At 53.5% G+C, this 18,772-nt stretch overlaps 1 protein-coding gene across 1 annotated transcript in view; it reads left to right on the forward strand.

The window, feature by feature from the left end:
* DNAH1 (dynein axonemal heavy chain 1) overlaps positions 1 to 18,772 on the forward strand; it is a 49,009-nt gene continuing 30,237 nt past the window's right edge. The window contains exons 1-10 of the mRNA XM_075286664.1: positions 1 to 43; positions 2,307 to 2,514; positions 2,656 to 2,728; positions 10,791 to 10,965; positions 11,460 to 11,616; positions 11,969 to 12,101; positions 14,572 to 14,715; positions 14,832 to 15,084; positions 17,882 to 18,039; positions 18,349 to 18,560. Coding sequence (XP_075142765.1) covers positions 2,311 to 2,514; positions 2,656 to 2,728; positions 10,791 to 10,965; positions 11,460 to 11,616; positions 11,969 to 12,101; positions 14,572 to 14,715; positions 14,832 to 15,084; positions 17,882 to 18,039; positions 18,349 to 18,560 — 1,509 coding nt within the window. The 5' untranslated portion in view covers positions 1 to 43; positions 2,307 to 2,310. The remainder of the gene's footprint in view (positions 44 to 2,306; positions 2,515 to 2,655; positions 2,729 to 10,790; positions 10,966 to 11,459; positions 11,617 to 11,968; positions 12,102 to 14,571; positions 14,716 to 14,831; positions 15,085 to 17,881; positions 18,040 to 18,348; positions 18,561 to 18,772) is intronic.

An 18,772-nucleotide genomic window follows, 5' to 3' on the forward strand; every position in this document is an offset into this window, starting at 1 on the left:
GCCCCTCCTCCATGACTCCATGAGAATCGCAGCAATCGCCATTGTAAGGGCAGCGCTGTGTCTGCGGGGTAATATGGGGCGATGATCTGCAGGGATAGGAATGATCTCAGGGTGCAATACTCTGCAGATGTAGGGGACAATAAGGTGAATATGGGGAGAAGAAGGATAATCTGCAGTCGTACGGTGTGGTGTAATGATCTGCAGCCGTACGGTGTGGTGTAATGATCTGCAGCCGTACAGTGTGGTGTAATGATCTGCAGCCGTACGGTGTGGTGTAATGATCTGCAGCCGTACGGTGTGGTGTAATGATCTGCAGCCGTACGGTGTGGTGTAATGATCTGCAGCCGTACAGTGCGGTGTAATGATCTGCAGCCGTACAGTGTGGTGTAATGATCTGCACCCGTACAGTGTGGTGTAATGATCTGCAGCCGTACGGTGTGGTGTAATGATCTGCACCCGTACAGTGTGGTGTAATGACCTGCAGCCGTACGGTGTGGTGTAATGATCTGCACCCGTACAGTGCGGTGTAATGATCTGCAGCCGTACGGTGCGGTGTAATGATCTGCAGCCGTACAGTGTGGTGTAATGATCTGCAGCCGTACGGTGTGGTGTAATGATCTGCACCCGTACAGTGCGGTGTAATGACCTGCAGCCGTACGGTGTGGTGTAATGATCTGCACCCGTACAGTGCGGTGTAATGATCTGCAGCCGTACAGTGTGGTGTAATGATCTGCAGCCGTACAGTGTGGTGTAATGATCTGCAGCCGTACGGTGTGGTGTAATGATCTGCACCCGTACAGTGTGGTGTAATGATCTGCAGCCGTACAGTGTGGTGCAATGATCTGCAGCCGTACAGTGTGGTGTAATGATCTGCAGCCGTACGGTGTGGTGTAATGATCTGCACCCGTACAGTGTGGTGTAATGATCTGCAGCCGTACAGTGTGGTGTAATGATCTGCAGCCGTACAGTGTGGTGTAATGATCTGCAGCCGTACAGTGTGGTGTAATGATCTGCAGCCGTACGGTGTGGTGTAATGATCTGCAGCTGTACAGTGTGGTGTAATGATCTGCAGCCGTACAGTGTGGTGTAATGATCTGCAGCCGTACGGTGTGGTGTAATGATCTGCAGCCGTACGGTGTGGTGTAATGATCTGCAGCCGTACGGTGTGGTGTAATGATCTGCAGCCGTACGGTGTGGTGTAATGATCTGCAGCCGTACGGTGTGGTGTAATGATCTGCAGCCGTACGGTGCGGTGTAATGATCTGCAGCCGTACAGTGCGGTGTAATGATCTGCACCCGTACAGTGTGGTGTAATGATCTGCACCCGTACAGTGTGGTGTAATGATCTGCACCCGTACAGTGCGGTGTAATGATCTGCAGTCGTACAGTGCGGTGTAATGATCTGCAGCCGTACAGTGCGGTGTAATGATCTGCACCCGTACAGTGTGGTGTAATGATCTGCAGTCGTACGGTGCGGTGTAATGATCTGCAGGCGTACAGTGCGGTGTAATGATCTGCAGCCGTACGGTGTGGTGTAATGATCTGCAGCCATACAGTGTGGTGTAATGATCTGCAGTCGTACAGTGCGGTGTAATGATCTGCACCCGTACAGTGTGGTGTAATGATCTGCAGTCGTACAGTGCGGTGTAATGATCTGCACCCGTACAGTGTGGTGTAATGATCTGCAGTCGTACAGTGCGGTGTAATGATCTGCAGGCGTACAGTGCGGTGTAATGATCTGCACCCGTACAGTGCGGTGTAATGATCTGCAGCCGTACAGTGTGGTGTAATGATCTGCACCCGTACAGTGTGGTGTAATGATCTGCAGTCGTATAGTGCGGTGTAATGATCTGCAGGCGTACAGTGCGGTGTAATGATCTGCACCCGTACAGTGTGGTGTAATGATCTGCAGCCGTACAGTGTGGTGTAATGATCTGCAGCCGTACAGTGTGGTGTAATGATCTGCAGCCGTACAGTGTGGTGTAATGATCTGCACCCGTACAGTGTGGTGTAATGATCTGCAGCCGTACAGTGTGGTGTAATGATCTGCAGCCGTACAGTGTGGTGTAATGATCTGCAGCCGTACAGTGTGGTGTAATGATCTGCAGTCGTACAGTGCGGTGTAATGATCTGCAGGCGTACAGTGCGGTGTAATGATCTGCAGCCGTACGGTGTGGTGTAATGATCTGCAGCCGTACAGTGTGGTGTAATGATCTGCAGCCGTACGGTGTGGTGTAATGATCTGCAGCCGTACAGTGTGGTGCAATGATCTGCAGCCATTATTGCCTCTTGTGTCTTCTCTATAGAGCGATGATGGAGCAGATGAAGGCAGATGACCCCCATCCCCCGAGGAGCCGCCCACACCCGGGGCATGCTGGGAGATCGCCGCGTCCTCACGCTCTTGTGCCGCTGACCACAGGAAACGGCGCCGTCCTGTCACGAAATTATCCGGTTATCAGACAGCGCGGCTTCTACTCAGACATCCTGACCTATGAGGCCGCCCCTCTGATCACAGTGAGTCCTGTCACATGACGGGCAGGGCGCCCCCTGCAGGGTGTTTACAGGCCGCCCCACGTGTGCACACCCTGATATTCTGCAGCTTTATCACCATGTCTTTGTGTTGCCGCCTCATCCGCCATTGCCGTTGTATTTTAGGACATTGATGGCGGGCCGGTGGTGCAGCCGGATCTCCTCAGACAAGCTGATCAGGAGCGCAACACGCCAAAAGGTGAGCGGGGTCATAGGGCGGGTATGGGGGTACCACGGGCTGTATTATGGGGGCTACAGGTCAGCTTATATGTCTCGGCACCTCTTCTCTGCACTCTCTGTATATGGCCCTCTCTTCTCGGCTGGTCTCTCTCTGTATATGGCGGTCTCATTCACTCCGGACACCTCTCCTCGGCTGGTCTCTCTCTGTATATGGCGGTCTCGTTCGCTCCGGACACCTATTCTCGGCTGGTCTCTCTCTGTATATGGCCGTCTTGTTCTCCCCGGTCACCTCTTCTCGGCTGGTCTCTCTCTGTATATGGTGGTCTCGTTCTCCCCGGTCACCTCTCCTCGGCTGGTCTCTCTCTGTATATGGCGGTCTCGTTCGCTCCGGGTACTTCTTCTCGGCTGGTCTCTCTCTGTATATGGCGGTCTCGTTCGCTCCGGACACCTCTTCTCGGCTGGTCTCTCTCTGTATATGGCGGTCTCGTTCGCTCCGGACACCTCTTCTCGGCTGGTCTCTCTCTGTATATGGCGGTCTCGTTTGCCCCGGACACCTCTTCTCGGCTGGTCTCTCTCTGTATATGGCGGTCTCGTTTGCCCCAGACACCTCTTCTCGGCTGGTCTCTCTCTGTATATGGCGGTCTCGTTCGCTCCGGACACCTCTCCTCGGCTGGTCTCTCTCTGTATATGGCGGTCTCGTTCTCCCCGGACACCTCTCCTCGGCTGGTCTCTCTCTGTATATGGCGGTCTCGTTCTCCCCGAACACCTCTCCTCGGCTGGTCTCTCTCTGTATATGGCGGTCTCGTTCGCTCCGGACACCTCTTCTCGGCTGGTCTCTCTCTGTATATGGCGGTCTCGTTCGCTCCGGACACCTCTTCTCGGCTGGTCTCTCTCTGTATATGGCAGTCTCATTCGCTCCGGGTACCTCTTCTCGGCTGGTCTCTCTCTGTATATGGCGGTCTCGTTTGCCCCAGACACCTCTTCTCGGCTGGTCTCTCTCTGTATATGGCGGTCTCGTTCGCTCCGGACACCTCTTCTCGGCTGGTCTCTCTCTGTATATGGCGGTCTCGTTCTCCCCGGACACCTCTTCTCGGCTGGTCTCTCTCTGTATATGGCAGTCTCGTTCTCCCCGGTCACCTCTTCTCGGCTGGTCTCTCTCTGTATATGGCGGTCTCGTTCTCCCCGGACACCTCTTCTCGGCTGGTCTCTCTCTGTATATGGCAGTCTCGTTCTCCCCGGTCACCTCTTCTCGGCTGGTCTCTCTCTGTATATGGCGGTCTCGTTCGCTCCGGACACCTCTTCTCGGCTGGTCTCTCTCTGTATATGGCGGTCTCGTTCGCTCCGGACACCTCTTCTCGGCTGGTCTCTCTCTGTATATGGCGGTCTCGTTCGCTCCGGACACCTCTCCTCGGCTGGTCTCTCTCTGTATATGGCGGTCTCGTTCTCCCCGGTCACCTCTTCTCGGCTGGTCTCTCTCTGTATATGGCAGTCTCATTCGCTCCGGGTACCTCTTCTCGGCTGGTCTCTCTCTGTATATGGCGGTCTCGTTTGCCCCAGACACCTCTTCTCGGCTGGTCTCTCTCTGTATATGGCGGTCTCGTTCGCTCCGGACACCTCTTCTCGGCTGGTCTCTCTCTGTATATGGCGGTCTCGTTCTCCCCGGACACCTCTTCTCGGCTGGTCTCTCTCTGTATATGGCAGTCTCGTTCGCTCCGGGTACCTCTTCTCGGCTGGTCTCTCTCTGTATATGGCGGTCTCGTTCTCCCCGGACACCTCTTCTCGGCTGGTCTCTCTCTGTATATGGCGGTCTCGTTCTCCCCGGTCACCTCTTCTCGGCTGGTCTCTCTCTGTATATGGCGGTCTCGTTCGCTCCGGACACCTCTCCTCGGCTGGTCTCTCTCTGTATATGGCGGTCTCGTTCTCCCCGGTCACCTCTTCTCGGCTGGTCTCTCTCTGTATATGGCGGTCTCGTTCGCTCCGGACACCTCTTCTCGGCTGGTCTCTCTCTGTATATGGCGGTCTCGTTCTCCCCGGTCACCTCTTCTCGGCTGGTCTCTCTCTGTATATGGCGGTCTCGTTCTCCCCGGTCACCTCTTCTCGGCTGGTCTCTCTCTGTATATGGCGGTCTCGTTCGCTCCGGACACCTCTTCTCGGCTGGTCTCTCTCTGTATATGGCGGTCTCGTTCGCTCCGGACACCTCTTCTCGGCTGGTCTCTCTCTGTATATGGCGGTCTCGTTTGCCCCGGACACCTCTTCTCGGCTGGTCTCTCTCTGTATACGGCGGTCTCGTTCTCCCCGGGCACCTCTTCTCGGCTGGTCTCTCTCTGTATATGGCGGTCTCGTTCTCCCCGGACACCTCTTCTCGGCTGGTCTCTCTCTGTATATGGCGGTCTCGTTCTCCCCGGACACCTCTTCTCGGCTGGTCTCTCTCTGTATATGGCGGTCTCGTTCTCCCCGGACACCTCTTCTCGGCTGGTCTCTCTCTGTATATGGCGGTCTCGTTTGCCCCAGACACCTCTTCTCGGCTGGTCTCTCTCTGTATATGGCGGTCTCGTTCTCTCCGGACACCTCTTCTCGGCTGGTCTCTCTCTGTATATGGCGGTCTCGTTCTCCCCGGGCACCTCTTCTCGGCTGGTCTCTCTCTGTATATGGCGGTCTCGTTCTCCCCGGACACCTCTTCTCGGCTGGTCTCTCTCTGTATATGGCGGTCTCGTTCTCCCCGGACACCTCTTCTCGGCTGGTCTCTCTCTGTATATGGCGGTCTCGTTTGCCCCAGACACCTCTTCTCGGCTGGTCTCTCTCTGTATATGGCGGTCTCGTTCTCCCCGGACACCTCTTCTCGGCTGGTCTCTCTCTGTATATGGCGGTCTCGTTCTCCCCGGTCACCTCTTCTCGGCTGGTCTCTCTCTGTATATGGCGGTCTCGTTCGCCCCAGACACGTCTCCTCGGCTGGTCTCTCTCTGTATATGGCGGTCTCGTTCTCCCCGGACACCTCTCCTCGGCTGGTCTCTCTCTGTATATGGCGGTCTCGTTCGCCCCAGACACCTCTTCTTGGCTGGTCTCTCTCTGTATATGGCGGTCTCGTTCGCTCCGGACACCTCTTCTCGGCTGGTCTCTCTCTGTATATGCCGGTCTCGTTCTCCCCGGTCACCTCTTCTCGGCTGGTCTCTCTCTGTATATGGCGGTCTCGTTCGCTCCGGACACCTCTTCTCGGCTGGTCTCTCTCTGTATATGGCGGTCTCGTTCTCCCCGGTCACCTCTTCTCGGCTGGTCTCTCTCTGTATATGGCGGTCTCGTTCTCCCCGGTCACCTCTTCTCGGCTGGTCTCTCTCTGTATATGGCGGTCTCGTTCGCTCCGGACACCTCTTCTCGGCTGGTCTCTCTCTGTATATGGCGGTCTCGTTCGCTCCGGACACCTCTTCTCGGCTGGTCTCTCTCTGTATATGGCGGTCTCGTTCTCCCCGGTCACCTCTTCTCGGCTGGTCTCTCTCTGTATATGGCGGTCTCGTTCTCCCCGGGCACCTCTTCTCGGCTGGTCTCTCTCTGTATATGGCGGTCTCGTTCTCCCCGGACACCTCTCCTCGGCTGGTCTCTCTCTGTATATGGCGGTCTCGTTCTCCCCGAACACCTCTCCTCGGCTGGTCTCTCTCTGTATATGGCGGTCTCGTTCGCTCCGGACACCTCTTCTCGGCTGGTCTCTCTCTGTATATGGCGGTCTCGTTCTCCCCGGTCACCTCTTCTCGGCTGGTCTCTCTCTGTATATGGCGGTCTCATTCGCTCCGGACACCTCTTCTCGGCTGGTCTCTCTCTGTATATGGCGGTCTCGTTCTCCCCGGTCACCTCTTCTCGGCTGGTCTCTCTCTGTATATGGCGGTCTCGTTCTCCCCGGACACTTCTCCTCGGCTGGTCTCTCTCTGTATATGGCGGTCTCGTTCTCCCCGAACACCTCTCCTCGGCTGGTCTCTCTCTGTATATGGCGGTCTCGTTCGCTCCGGACACCTCTTCTCGGCTGGTCTCTCTCTGTATATGGCGGTCTCGTTCTCCCCGGTCACCTCTTCTCGGCTGGTCTCTCTCTGTATATGGCGGTCTCGTTCGCTCCGGACACCTCTTCTCGGCTGGTCTCTCTCTGTATATGGCGGTCTCGTTTGCCCCAGACACCTCTTCTCGGCTGGTCTCTCTCTGTATATGGCGGTCTCGTTCGCTCCGGACACCTCTTCTCGGCTGGTCTCTCTCTGTATATGGCGGTCTCGTTTGCCCTGGACACCTCTTCTCGGCTGGTCTCTCTCTGTATATGGCGGTCTCATTCACTCCGGACACCTCTCCTCGGCTGGTCTCTCTCTGTATATGGCCGTCTTGTTCTCCCCGGTCACTTCTTCTCGGCTGGTCTCTCTCTGTATATGGCGGTCTCGTTCGCCCCGGACACCTCTTCTCGGCTGGTCTCTCTCTGTATATGGCCGTCTTGTTCTCCCCGGTCACTTCTTCTCGGCTGGTCTCTCTCTGTATATGGCGGTCTCGTTTGCCCCAGACACCTCTTCTCGGCTGGTCTCTCTCTGTATATGGCGGTCTCGTTTGCCCCGGACACCTCTTCTCGGCTGGTCTCTCTCTGTATATGGCGGTCTCGTTTGCCCCGGACACCTCTTCTCGGCTGGTCTCTCTCTGTATATGGCGGTCTCGTTTGCCCCGGACACCTCTTCTCGGCTGGTCTCTCTCTGTATATGGCGGTCTCGTTTGCCCTGGACACCTCTTCTTGGCTGGTCTCTCTCTGTATATGGCGGTCTCGTTTGCCCCGGACACCTCTTCTCAGCTGGTCTCTCTCTGTATATGGCGGTCTCGTTTGCCCTGGACACCTCTTCTTGGCTGGTCTCTCTCTGTATATGGCGGTCTCGTTTGCCCCGGACACCTCTTCTCGGCTGGTCTCTCTCTGTATATGGCGGTCTCGTTTGCCCCGGACACCTCTTCTCGGCTGGTCTCTCTCTGTATATGGCGGTCTCGTTCGCCCCAGTCACCTCTTCTCGGCTGGTCTCTCTCTGTATATGGCGGTCTCGTTCGCCCCAGTCACCTCTTCTCGGCTGGTCTCTCTCTGTATATGCCGGTCTCGTTCGCTCCGGGTACCTCTTCTCGGCTGGTCTCTCTCTGTATATGGCGGTCTCGTTCGCTCCGGGTACCTCTTCTCGGCTGGTCTCTCTCTGTATATGGCGGTCTCGTTTGCCCCGGACACCTCTTCTCGGCTGGTCTCTCTCTGTATATGGCGGTCTTGTTCTCCCCGGTCACTTCTTCTCGGCTGGTCTCTCTCTGTATATGGCGGTCTCGTTTGCCCCGGACACCTCTTCTCGGCTGGTCTCTCTCTGTATATGGCCGTCTTGTTCTCCCCGGTCACTTCTTCTCGGCTGGTCTCTCTCTGTATATGGCGGTCTCGTTTGCCCCGGACACCTCTTCTCGGCTGGTCTCTCTCTGTATATGGCTGTCTTGTTCTCCCCGGTCACTTCTTCTCGGCTGGTCTCTCTCTGTATATGGCGGTCTCGTTCTCCCCGGACACCTCTTCTCGGCTGGTCTCTCTCTGTATATGGCGGTCTCGTTCGCCCCAGTCACCTCTTCTCGGCTGGTCTCTCTCTGTATATGGCGGTCTCGTTCTCCCCGGACACCTCTTCTCGGCTGGTCTCTCTCTGTATATGGCGGTCTCGTTCGCCCCAGTCACCTCTTCTCGGCTGGTCTCTCTCTGTATATGGCGGTCTCGTTTGCCCCGGACACCTCTTCTCGGCTGGTCTCTCTCTGTATATGGCGGTCTCGTTCGCCCCGGTCACCTCTTCTCGGCTGGTCTCTCTCTGTATATGGCCGTCTTGTTCTCCCCGGTCACTTCTTCTCGGCTGGTCTCTCTCTGTATATGGCGGTCTCGTTCGCCCCGGACACCTCTTCTCGGCTGGTCTCTCTCTGTATATGGCGGTCTCGTTCGCCCCGGTCACCTCTTCTCGGCTGGTCTCTCTCTGTATATGGCCGTCTTGTTCTCCCCGGTCACTTCTTCTCGGCTGGTCTCTCTCTGTATATGGCCGTCTTGTTCTCCCCGGTCACTTCTTCTCGGCTGGTCTCTCTCTGTATATGGCGGTCTCGTTCTCCCCGGACACCTCTTCTCGGCTGGTCTCTCTCTGTATATGGCGGTCTCGTTTGCCCCGGACACCTCTTCTCAACTGGTCTCTCTCTGTATATGGCGGTCTCGTTTGCCCTGGACACCTCTTCTTGGCTGGTCTCTCTCTGTATATGGCGGTCTCGTTTGCCCCGGACACCTCTTCTCGGCTGGTCTCTCTCTGTATATGGCGGTCTCGTTTGCCCCGGACACCTCTTCTCGGCTGGTCTCTCTCTGTATATGGCGGTCTCGTTCGCCCCGGTCACCTCTTCTCGGCTGGTCTCTCTCTGTATATGGCGGTCTCGTTCGCCCCAGTCACCTCTTCTCGGCTGGTCTCTCTCTGTATATGCCGGTCTCGTTCGCTCCGGGTACCTCTTCTCGGCTGGTCTCTCTCTGTATATGGCGGTCTCGTTCGCTCCGGGTACCTCTTCTCGGCTGGTCTCTCTCTGTATATGGCGGTCTCGTTTGCCCCGGACACCTCTTCTCGGCTGGTCTCTCTCTGTATATGGCGGTCTCGTTTGCCCCGGACACCTCTTCTCGGCTGGTCTCTCTCTGTATATGGCGGTCTTGTTCTCCCCGGTCACTTCTTCTCGGCTGGTCTCTCTCTGTATATGGCGGTCTCGTTTGCCCCGGACACCTCTTCTCGGCTGGTCTCTCTCTGTATATGGCCGTCTTGTTCTCCCCGGTCACTTCTTCTCGGCTGGTCTCTCTCTGTATATGGCGGTCTCGTTTGCCCCGGACACCTCTTCTCGGCTGGTCTCTCTCTGTATATGGCCGTCTTGTTCTCCCCGGTCACTTCTTCTCGGCTGGTCTCTCTCTGTATATGGCGGTCTCGTTCTCCCCGGACACCTCTTCTCGGCTGGTCTCTCTCTGTATATGGCGGTCTCGTTCGCCCCAGTCACCTCTTCTCGGCTGGTCTCTCTCTGTATATGGCGGTCTCGTTCTCCCCGGACACCTCTTCTCGGCTGGTCTCTCTCTGTATATGGCGGTCTCGTTCGCCCCAGTCACCTCTTCTCGGCTGGTCTCTCTCTGTATATGGCGGTCTCGTTCTCCCCGGACACCTCTTCTCGGCTGGTCTCTCTCTGTATATGGCGGTCTCGTTCGCCCCAGTCACCTCTTCTCGGCTGGTCTCTCTCTGTATATGGCCGTCTCGTTTGCCCCGGACACCTCTTCTCGGCTGGTCTCTCTCTGTATATGGCGGTCTCGTTCGCCCCGGTCACCTCTTCTCGGCTGGTCTCTCTCTGTATATGGCCGTCTTGTTCTCCCCGGTCACTTCTTCTCGGCTGGTCTCTCTCTGTATATGGCGGTCTCGTTCGCCCCGGACACCTCTTCTCGGCTGGTCTCTCTCTGTATATGGCGGTCTCGTTCGCCCCGGTCACCTCTTCTCGGCTGGTCTCTCTCTGTATATGGCCGTCTTGTTCTCCCCGGTCACTTCTTCTCGGCTGGTCTCTCTCTGTATATGGCCGTCTTGTTCTCCCCGGTCACTTCTTCTCGGCTGGTCTCTCTCTGTATATGGCGGTCTCGTTCTCCCCGGACACCTCTTCTCGGCTGGTCTCTCTCTGTATATGGCGGTCTCGTTCGCCCCAGTCACCTCTTCTCGGCTGGTCTCTCTCTGTATATGGCGGTCTCGTTCTCCCCGGTCACCTCTTCTCGGCTGGTCTCTCTCTGTATATGGCGGTCTCGTTCGCCCTGGACACCTCTTCTCGGCTGGTCTCTCTCTGTATATGGCGGTCTCGTTCTCCCCGGTCACCTCTTCTCGGCTGGTCTCTCTCTGTATATGGCGGTCTCGTTCGCCCCAGTCACCTCTTCTCGGCTGGTCTCTCTCTGTATATGGCGGTCTCGTTCGCCCTGGACACCTCTTCTCGGCTGGTCTCTCTCTGTATATGGCGGTCTCGTATGCTCAGGGCAACCCCCCCCCCCCCACCCCTCTGTACAGGGTAACATTGTACGGTCTCTTCTCTAGTCCACAGCTTTGTGACGCCTTCTGATCTCCGCTCCATCCTGGACAAGCAGGTCTATGGCCCCACAACAGAGGTGCTGGTGAAATCCGACTTCTCCAAGAGAGGTGACGAGCCCAAAGTCCAGCGGCCGTTCACTGTGGCCCCCGGTCAGTGCCCCCGAAAGATCGAGCTGGAAAGGTGATGACACTGCAATGAGTGTGCGAATACTGAGGTGGAAGGGCGGCAGGGTAGCCGATGGCTCGGGGGGCAGCAGTGACCGCAGCACTGGGTGGGGTCTGTATGTTGTGGCTTTTCTGGGTTCTCCTGCTGCCCCCCACACCCTAAAGTCAAAGGTCATCAAGTAATAAGACTTCTGTGATCCCACCCACCATGAGAATGGGGGAACCTTGTACTCAACATCTGAACGGAGCAACGCTTGTGCAGGCGCCCTGTCATTCATCGCTGTGTGACCAGCAGGGAGGACTGCGGGGTCTTCTCCGGTGTCAGTGTGACCGTCATTCCATTCAGACCGGGGTTACAAGGAGCCCCCATTCTCATCATCCTGGGGATACATTGTATAGTGGGCAGACCCCTATAACTGTTTATCTGCGGCCATTCTATGGTCAGGGTATACAGAGATATATCAGTCATGGTATATAGATGGTGCATGTAACCTCCGCTGATCTCCGCAGGAGAAGACGGGAATACCAAAACCTGAATATCTCTCAGCTGCTCGCCAATGAGGGCCTGGACTCCAACCTGCTGGTGCCCCGACACCGTGACCCCAGCGACCTCCCCTGCACCCACAATAACAGTGGACCCCTTCTTCCTTCATATCTACCTTTGGAGGTAACTGGACAATGGGCAACGGATCGCTAAAGTAGCGGACACATACAGGTCTACGCGGCTTTTAACACTGAAAGTGCTGGACAGAAATGTGTACTTGCAGGAGGATGTGAGGGTCAGATGACGAAAAGAGAGAAATACAGGAAACACTAATAAGATGCTGATCCGGCGTCTTCAGAACTAGTCACTGGAATATTGGAAGTTCAGAAACACACATATCCCATATAGTAGCCCATCACCCCCGGGGGCACTTCTGAGGAGGACTCAGCGTATCCACCAATGTCCAAAATGACAAGACTGACAGGCAGAGCAACAGGAGGGCAGAAAATGACATTGTCCAATATTCTGTTAACAGGTGTTTGATAATGAAGAATTTGATATTCGGACTCCGGCAGATTGGCTGAGCCTGGGGTATGATGACGGGACCGCAGTGCGAAAACCTGTACCAGGGCAAGCCTTACTACCTGCGGATGATGTGCTGGGGCATGGTAAGTAATTATATGTTATAGCAAGGTGTGAATATGACTAGTACATATATTGTACATGTAACAGAGTTATTTTGTACTCCAGAGCTGCGCTCACTATTCTGCTGGTGCAGTCACTGTGTACATACATTACATTACTTATCCTGTATTATACTCCAGAGCTGCGCTCACTATTCTGCTGGTGCAGTCACTGTGTACATACATTACATTACTTATCCTGTATTATACTCCAGAGCTGTGCTCACTATTCTGCTGGTGCAGTCACTGTGTACATACATTACATTACTTATCCTGTATTATACTCCAGAGCTGCGCTCACTATTCTGCTGGTGCAGTCACTGTGTACATACATTACATCACTTATCCTGTATTATACTCCAGAGCTGCGCTCACTATTCTGCTGGTACAGTCACTGTGTACATACATTACATTACTTATCCTGTATTATACTCCAGAGCTGCGCTCACTATTCTGCTGGTACAGTCACTGTGTACATACATTACATTACTAATCCTGTATTATACCCCAGAGCTGCGCTCACTATTCTGCTGGTACAGTCACTGTGTACATACATTACTTATCCTGTATTATACTCCAGAGCTGCGCTCACTATTCTGCTGGTGCAGTCACTGTGTACATACATTACATTACTTATCCTGTATTATACTCCAGAGCTGCGCTCACTATTCTGCTGGTGCAGTCACTGTGTACATACATTACATTACTTATCCTGTATTATACCCCAGAGCTGCGCTCACTACTCTGCTGGTCACTGTGTACATACATTACATTACTTATCCTGTATTATACTCCAGAGCTGCGCTCACTATTCTGCTGGTGCAGTCACTGTGTACATACATTACATTACTTCTCCTGTATTATACTCCAGAGCTGCGCTCACTATTCTGCTGGTCACTGTGTACATACATTACATTACTTCTCCTGTATTATACTCCAGAGCTGCGCTCACTACTCTGCTGGTACAGTCACTGTGTACATACATTACTTATCCTGTATTATACTCCAGAGCTGCGCTTACTATTCTGCTGGTACAGTCACTGTGTACATACATTACATTACTTATCCTGTATAATACTCCAGAGCTGCGCTCACTATTCTGCTGGTGCAGTCACTGTGTACATACATTACATTACTTATCCTGTATAATACTCCAGAGCTGCGCTCACTATTCTGCTGGTGCAGTCACTGTGTACATACATTACATTACTTATCCTGTATAATACTCCAGAGCTGCGCTCACTATTCTGCTGGTGCAGTCACTGTGTACATACATTACATTACTTATCCTGTATTATACTCCAGAGCTGCGCTCACTATTCTGCTGGTGCAGTCACTGTGTACATACATTACATTACTTATCCTGTATTATACTCCAGAGCTGCGCTCACTATTCTGCTGGTACAGTCACTGTGTACATACATTACATTACTTATCCTGTATTATACTCCAGAGCTGCGCTCACTATTCTGCTGGTGCAGTCACTGTGTACATACATTACATTACTTATCCTGTATTATACTCCAGAGCTGCGCTCACTATTCTGCTGGTACAGTCACTGTGTACATACATTACATTACTTATCCTGTATTATACCCCAGAGCTGCGCTCACTATTCTGCTGGTGCAGTCACTGTGTACATACATTACATTACTTATCCTGTATTATACTCCAGAGCTGCGCTCACTATTCTGCTGGTACAGTCACTGTGTACATACATTACATTACTTATCCTGTATTATACTCCAGAGCTGCGCTCACTATTCTGCCGGTACAGTCACTGTGTACATACATTACATTACTTATCCTGTATTATACTCCAGAGCTGCGCTCACTATTCTGCTGGTGCAGTCACTGTGTACATACATTACATTACTTATCCTGTATTATACTCCAGAGCTGTGCTCGCTATTCTGCTGGTACAGTCACTGTGTACATACATTACATTACTTATCCTGTATTATACTCCAGAGCTGCGCTCACTATTCTGCTGGTACAGTCACTGTGTACATACATTACATTACTTATCCTGTATTATACTCCAGAGCTGCGCTCACTATTCTGCTGGTACAGTCACTGTGTACATACATTACATTACTTATCCTGTATTATACTCCAGAGCTGCGCTCACTATTCTGCTGGTACAGTCACTGTGTACATACATTACATTACTTATCCTGTATTATACCCCAGAGCTGCGCTCACTATTCTGCTGGTACAGTCACTGTGTACATACATTACATTACTTACCCTGTATTATACTCCAGAGCTGCGCTCACTATTCTGCTGGTACAGTCACTGTGTACATACATTACATTACTTATCCTGTATTATACTCCAGAGCTGCGCTCACTATTCTGCTGGTACAGTCACTGTGTACATACATTACATTACTTATCCTGTATTATACTCCAGAGCTGCGCTCACTATTCTGCTGCATTTTCTTTCTCTGTAGAAGATCCAAGGAATCCGCACTTAGATTACAGCTGGTGCAGCGTTGGTGTCCTGGATTACAATGAACAGACGAAGCTTTACTTAGTCCATAAGTCTTTGGGTCCACGGCTCATGAGCGCAGCAGACATCAGAGCGCCACATACAGGTACCAGGGTGTATTACACGCTCATACACGGGGGTTCGGGTCCTTTGTACAATACATTCCCTTTAGTAGCAGGTTTTGATAATTTAGTGTTTCCTTATGTGTCTTGTTTGTATCAGTGGCGCCCCCTGTGGCCACTTTCCAGTACTGGGTTCCCCGGATCAGGCTTTTGTTTTGCGCTGAGAATCCTCGAGTGTTTGCACAGAGGATTGTTGCAGCCGACAAGCTCCGGAAGAAGACGGAAGCGCTGCTCTTGTACAACCTATACGTGGACTGTATGCCGGCGAGCGGGGGCCGTGAGGTGACAGCGGAGAGCCTGAGCAGAATGAAGCAGCGATTGCTGAGCACGCCGCGCCTGAAGAAGGACGATAAGTACGTATGTGGTCTGTACGCTGCTCGCTATTCCAGACAGGGGCTCAGAGCACAGCGAGAGTCTTATAATCCGACATCTGGGAGTGGCCATGATCAGTGTCTTGGGGAGTGTCATAGGACACACCGTGCCCCTCCCCAGTATTAAACATGGCGGCAGAAAGCACCAGTGAGGAGGTCCAGAACTCAGAGCCCCTAAAATCTGACATTATTAATCCCTGACCTCATCTTATCTATATCTGTGTCTTAGAAATCTGGGTGACCTCCATAGTGTCTGCTATTGCAGTTCCTGAAGGGTTACCCCTAGTACTGGAATCCTGCACCTCTGCCTCTCAGCATACTGGTAAAGCTGGGTGACACCTACTTGTAGTAACGGTCTGCTGTCAGATGACGGGCCGAGCTGAACGTCTCCAGTTCATACACGAGTTAAGACACATGTAATCCACCTCGCTCAGTCCATGTGGCCTCCTGTGTGCAGCATACTGTGATGTCACCTCCTTAGTGCCCCCTATAATGACCCCTCAGTGCCCCTACACAATGTAATGTCCCCCTTAGTGACCTCAGCCTCATGTATTGGCTCCTTAGTTCTCCCCACACAGTATATTGACCCCCCCCCCCCACATTGTATAATACCTCCACATGGTATAATGTCCTGTTGTTCCCCTACACAGTATAATGCCCCCTTAGTGGCCTCCACATGGTGTAATGTCCTATTGGAGCCCCCGTACGGTATGATGGCCTCTTAGTGACTGTGGTATAATGCCCAGCCGGTGTCTCTCCCACAATATAATGCACCACACACGGTATAATTCTCCCCATAGTGCCGCCAAACAGTATAATGCCCTTTTGTGGCCTCCACTCAGTAATGTCCCCTGGGTGTCTCCACATGGTATGATGTCTCTTTTTTGCCCGTACACAGTATAATGCCCCTTAATTCTCCCCACTCAGTATAATGTCTCCTTAGTGGCCTCCACATGATTTCCTGACCCCTGATCTCCTGGCCCCTGATCTCCTGACCCCTTATCTCCTGACCTGTGATCTCCTGACCCCTGATCTCCTGACCCCTTATCTCCTGACCTGTGATCTCCTGACCCCTGATCTCCTGGCCCCTGATCTCCTGACCCCTGATCTCCTGGCCCCTGATCTCCTGGCCCCTGATCTCCTGGCCCCTGATCTCCTGACCCCTTATCTCCTGACCTGTGATCTCCTGACCACTGATCTCCTGACCGCTGATCTCCTGACCCATGATCTCCTGACCCCTGATTTCCTGACCCCTGATCTCCTGACGCTGATCTCCTGACCCCTGATCTCCTGACGCTGATCTCCTGACCCCTGATTTCCTGACGCTGATCTCCTGACCCATGATCTCCTGGCCACTTGATCTCCTGACCCTGATCTCCTGGCCACTTGATCTCCTGACCCCTGATCTCCTGACCCCTGATCTCCTGACCGCTGATCTCCTGGCCACTTGATCTCCTGACCCCTGATCTCCTGGCCACTTGATCTCCTGACCGCTGATCTCCTGGCTACTGATTTCCTGACCCCTGATCTCCTGACCCCTGATCTCCTGGCCACTGATCTGATCTCCTGACCGCTGATCTCCTGGCCACTGATCTCCTGGCCACTGATTTCCTGACCCCTGATCTCCTGACCCCTGATCTCCTGGCCACTGATCTGATCTCCTGACCGCTGATCACCTGGTCCCTAATCTCCTGACCCCTGATCTCCTGACCCCTGATCTCCTGACCTGTGATCTCCTGACCTGTGATCTCTTGGCCGCTGATCTCCTGACCGCTGATCTCCTGACCCCTGATCTCCTGGCCACTGATCTCCTGGCCACTGATCTCCTGACCGCTGATCTCCTGGCCACTGATCTCCTGGCCACTGATCTCCTGACCGCTGATCTCCTGACCGCTGATCTCCTGGCCACTGATCTCCTAGCCACTGATCTCCTGACCGCTGATCTCCTGACTGCTGATCTCCTGGCCACTGATCTCCTGGCCACTGATCTCCTGACCGCTGATCTCCTGGCCACTGATCTCCTGGCCACTGATCTCCTGACCGCTGATCTCCTGACCGCTGATCTCCTGGCCACTGATCTCCTGGCCACTGATCTCCTGACCGCTGATCTCCTGGCCACTGATCTCCTAGCCACTGATCTCCTGACCGCTGATCTCCTGACTGCTGATCTCCTGGCCCCTGATCTCCTGGCCACTGATCTCCTGACCGCTGATCTCCTGACCGCTGATCTCCTAGCCACTGATCTCCTGACCGCTGATCTCCTGACCGCTGATCTCCTGACTGCTGATCTCCTGGCCCCTGATCTCCTGGCCCCTGATCTCCTGACCCCTGATCTCCTGACCTGTGATCTCCTGGCCCCTGATCTCCTGACCCCTGATCTCCTGACCCCTGATCTCCTGACCGCTGATCTCCTGGCCACTTGATCTCCTGACCGCTGATCTCCTGGCCACTGATTTCCTGACCCCTGATCTCCTGACCCCTGATCTCCTGACCTGTGATCTCCTGACCCCTGATCTCCTGGCCCACTGCTGACATATACCACTGCAGTGTCAGCGGGTATCAGCCATCATCCCTGCTGCCTGCACAGTGTAGCCACGTTTGTGCATGTGCTGTATACGCAGATGGTCGGGGTCAGTCTGTCTCTGCACCGCTGCTGGTGTCATTGTGCAGGGCCCGGACAGCCGCAGTCCACCAGTTGGATTGTCTTCATCTATAATTCTGGGGGATCAGGTGGGCTGTACCATTATACAGTAAGTTATATCTTGTGCTATTTTCCCAGCATGCCTCACCAGTTGAATGATCTGGAGATGGAGATCGGCCTGGACTATGAACGTACCATGAACAAGCTCGTCTTTGATCGACTCGTCTCCTCCAACCCGCACAAGTTCTCCTATGTAACTCTCCCAGACACAGCAGAGGACAAGATCTCGAGCAAAGGTGAAATAAAACTGCCAAATCATCGCCATATAATAAAGCCCTACAGCGATCTAATTTGTGTCTCTTCACCATTTTGTAGATTTTTGCTCCCTGTCAGTGAATGGAGACATCTCATTGTTGTCACACCTAGGGGGGCAGGGTGTGCATGTAACATGGTAACATCCGATCAGGGCAGAGACAGATTTGTGCTGCTGTCGGGGTTGTCAGCAAGGACTATGTAAAGTGGCTCCAGACCCTCAGCTGTGACACGTGGGGGGTCTGCACGCAGGTTATGTCCACCACTCTCATCAAGTATTGTCTCCATCACAGGATTCATTGATATTCCCGACTATCCATTCGCCAAAAAACGGGCAGAGTTCACGTTCACCACCCTTCTGACCAGGTCAGAGGTCATCACCTCCCTCTGCAAAGTGCGTACTGAGTGCAACAAGGCGGCTTCTATGTTGCTGTTTCATTCCACCCTGACCAAGTGCGTCCGACTGGAGGAGTTTGAGCAGACGCAGTCACAGACCTTCTCCCAGGTAGCACAAAGCAGATGATAGTACAATGATTTATTGTGCACTAATCTACTTACATAGAGTCTTATACTCCAATCACATCCAGAGCTGCATTCACAGTAGTAATAGCTGTCTATTGCAGTCTGTTAGCGCTATCCAGCAATGCAATCCAAGTATAGTAGTGATGTAAAGAACAGGAGAGTCCTGCAGCTGTATCATAGACTTTGTGTTTCATA

The sequence above is a fragment of the Leptodactylus fuscus genome, chromosome 9, assembly GCF_031893055.1.
Source record: "Leptodactylus fuscus isolate aLepFus1 chromosome 9, aLepFus1.hap2, whole genome shotgun sequence".
Classification (NCBI taxonomy): domain Eukaryota; kingdom Metazoa; phylum Chordata; class Amphibia; order Anura; family Leptodactylidae; genus Leptodactylus; species Leptodactylus fuscus.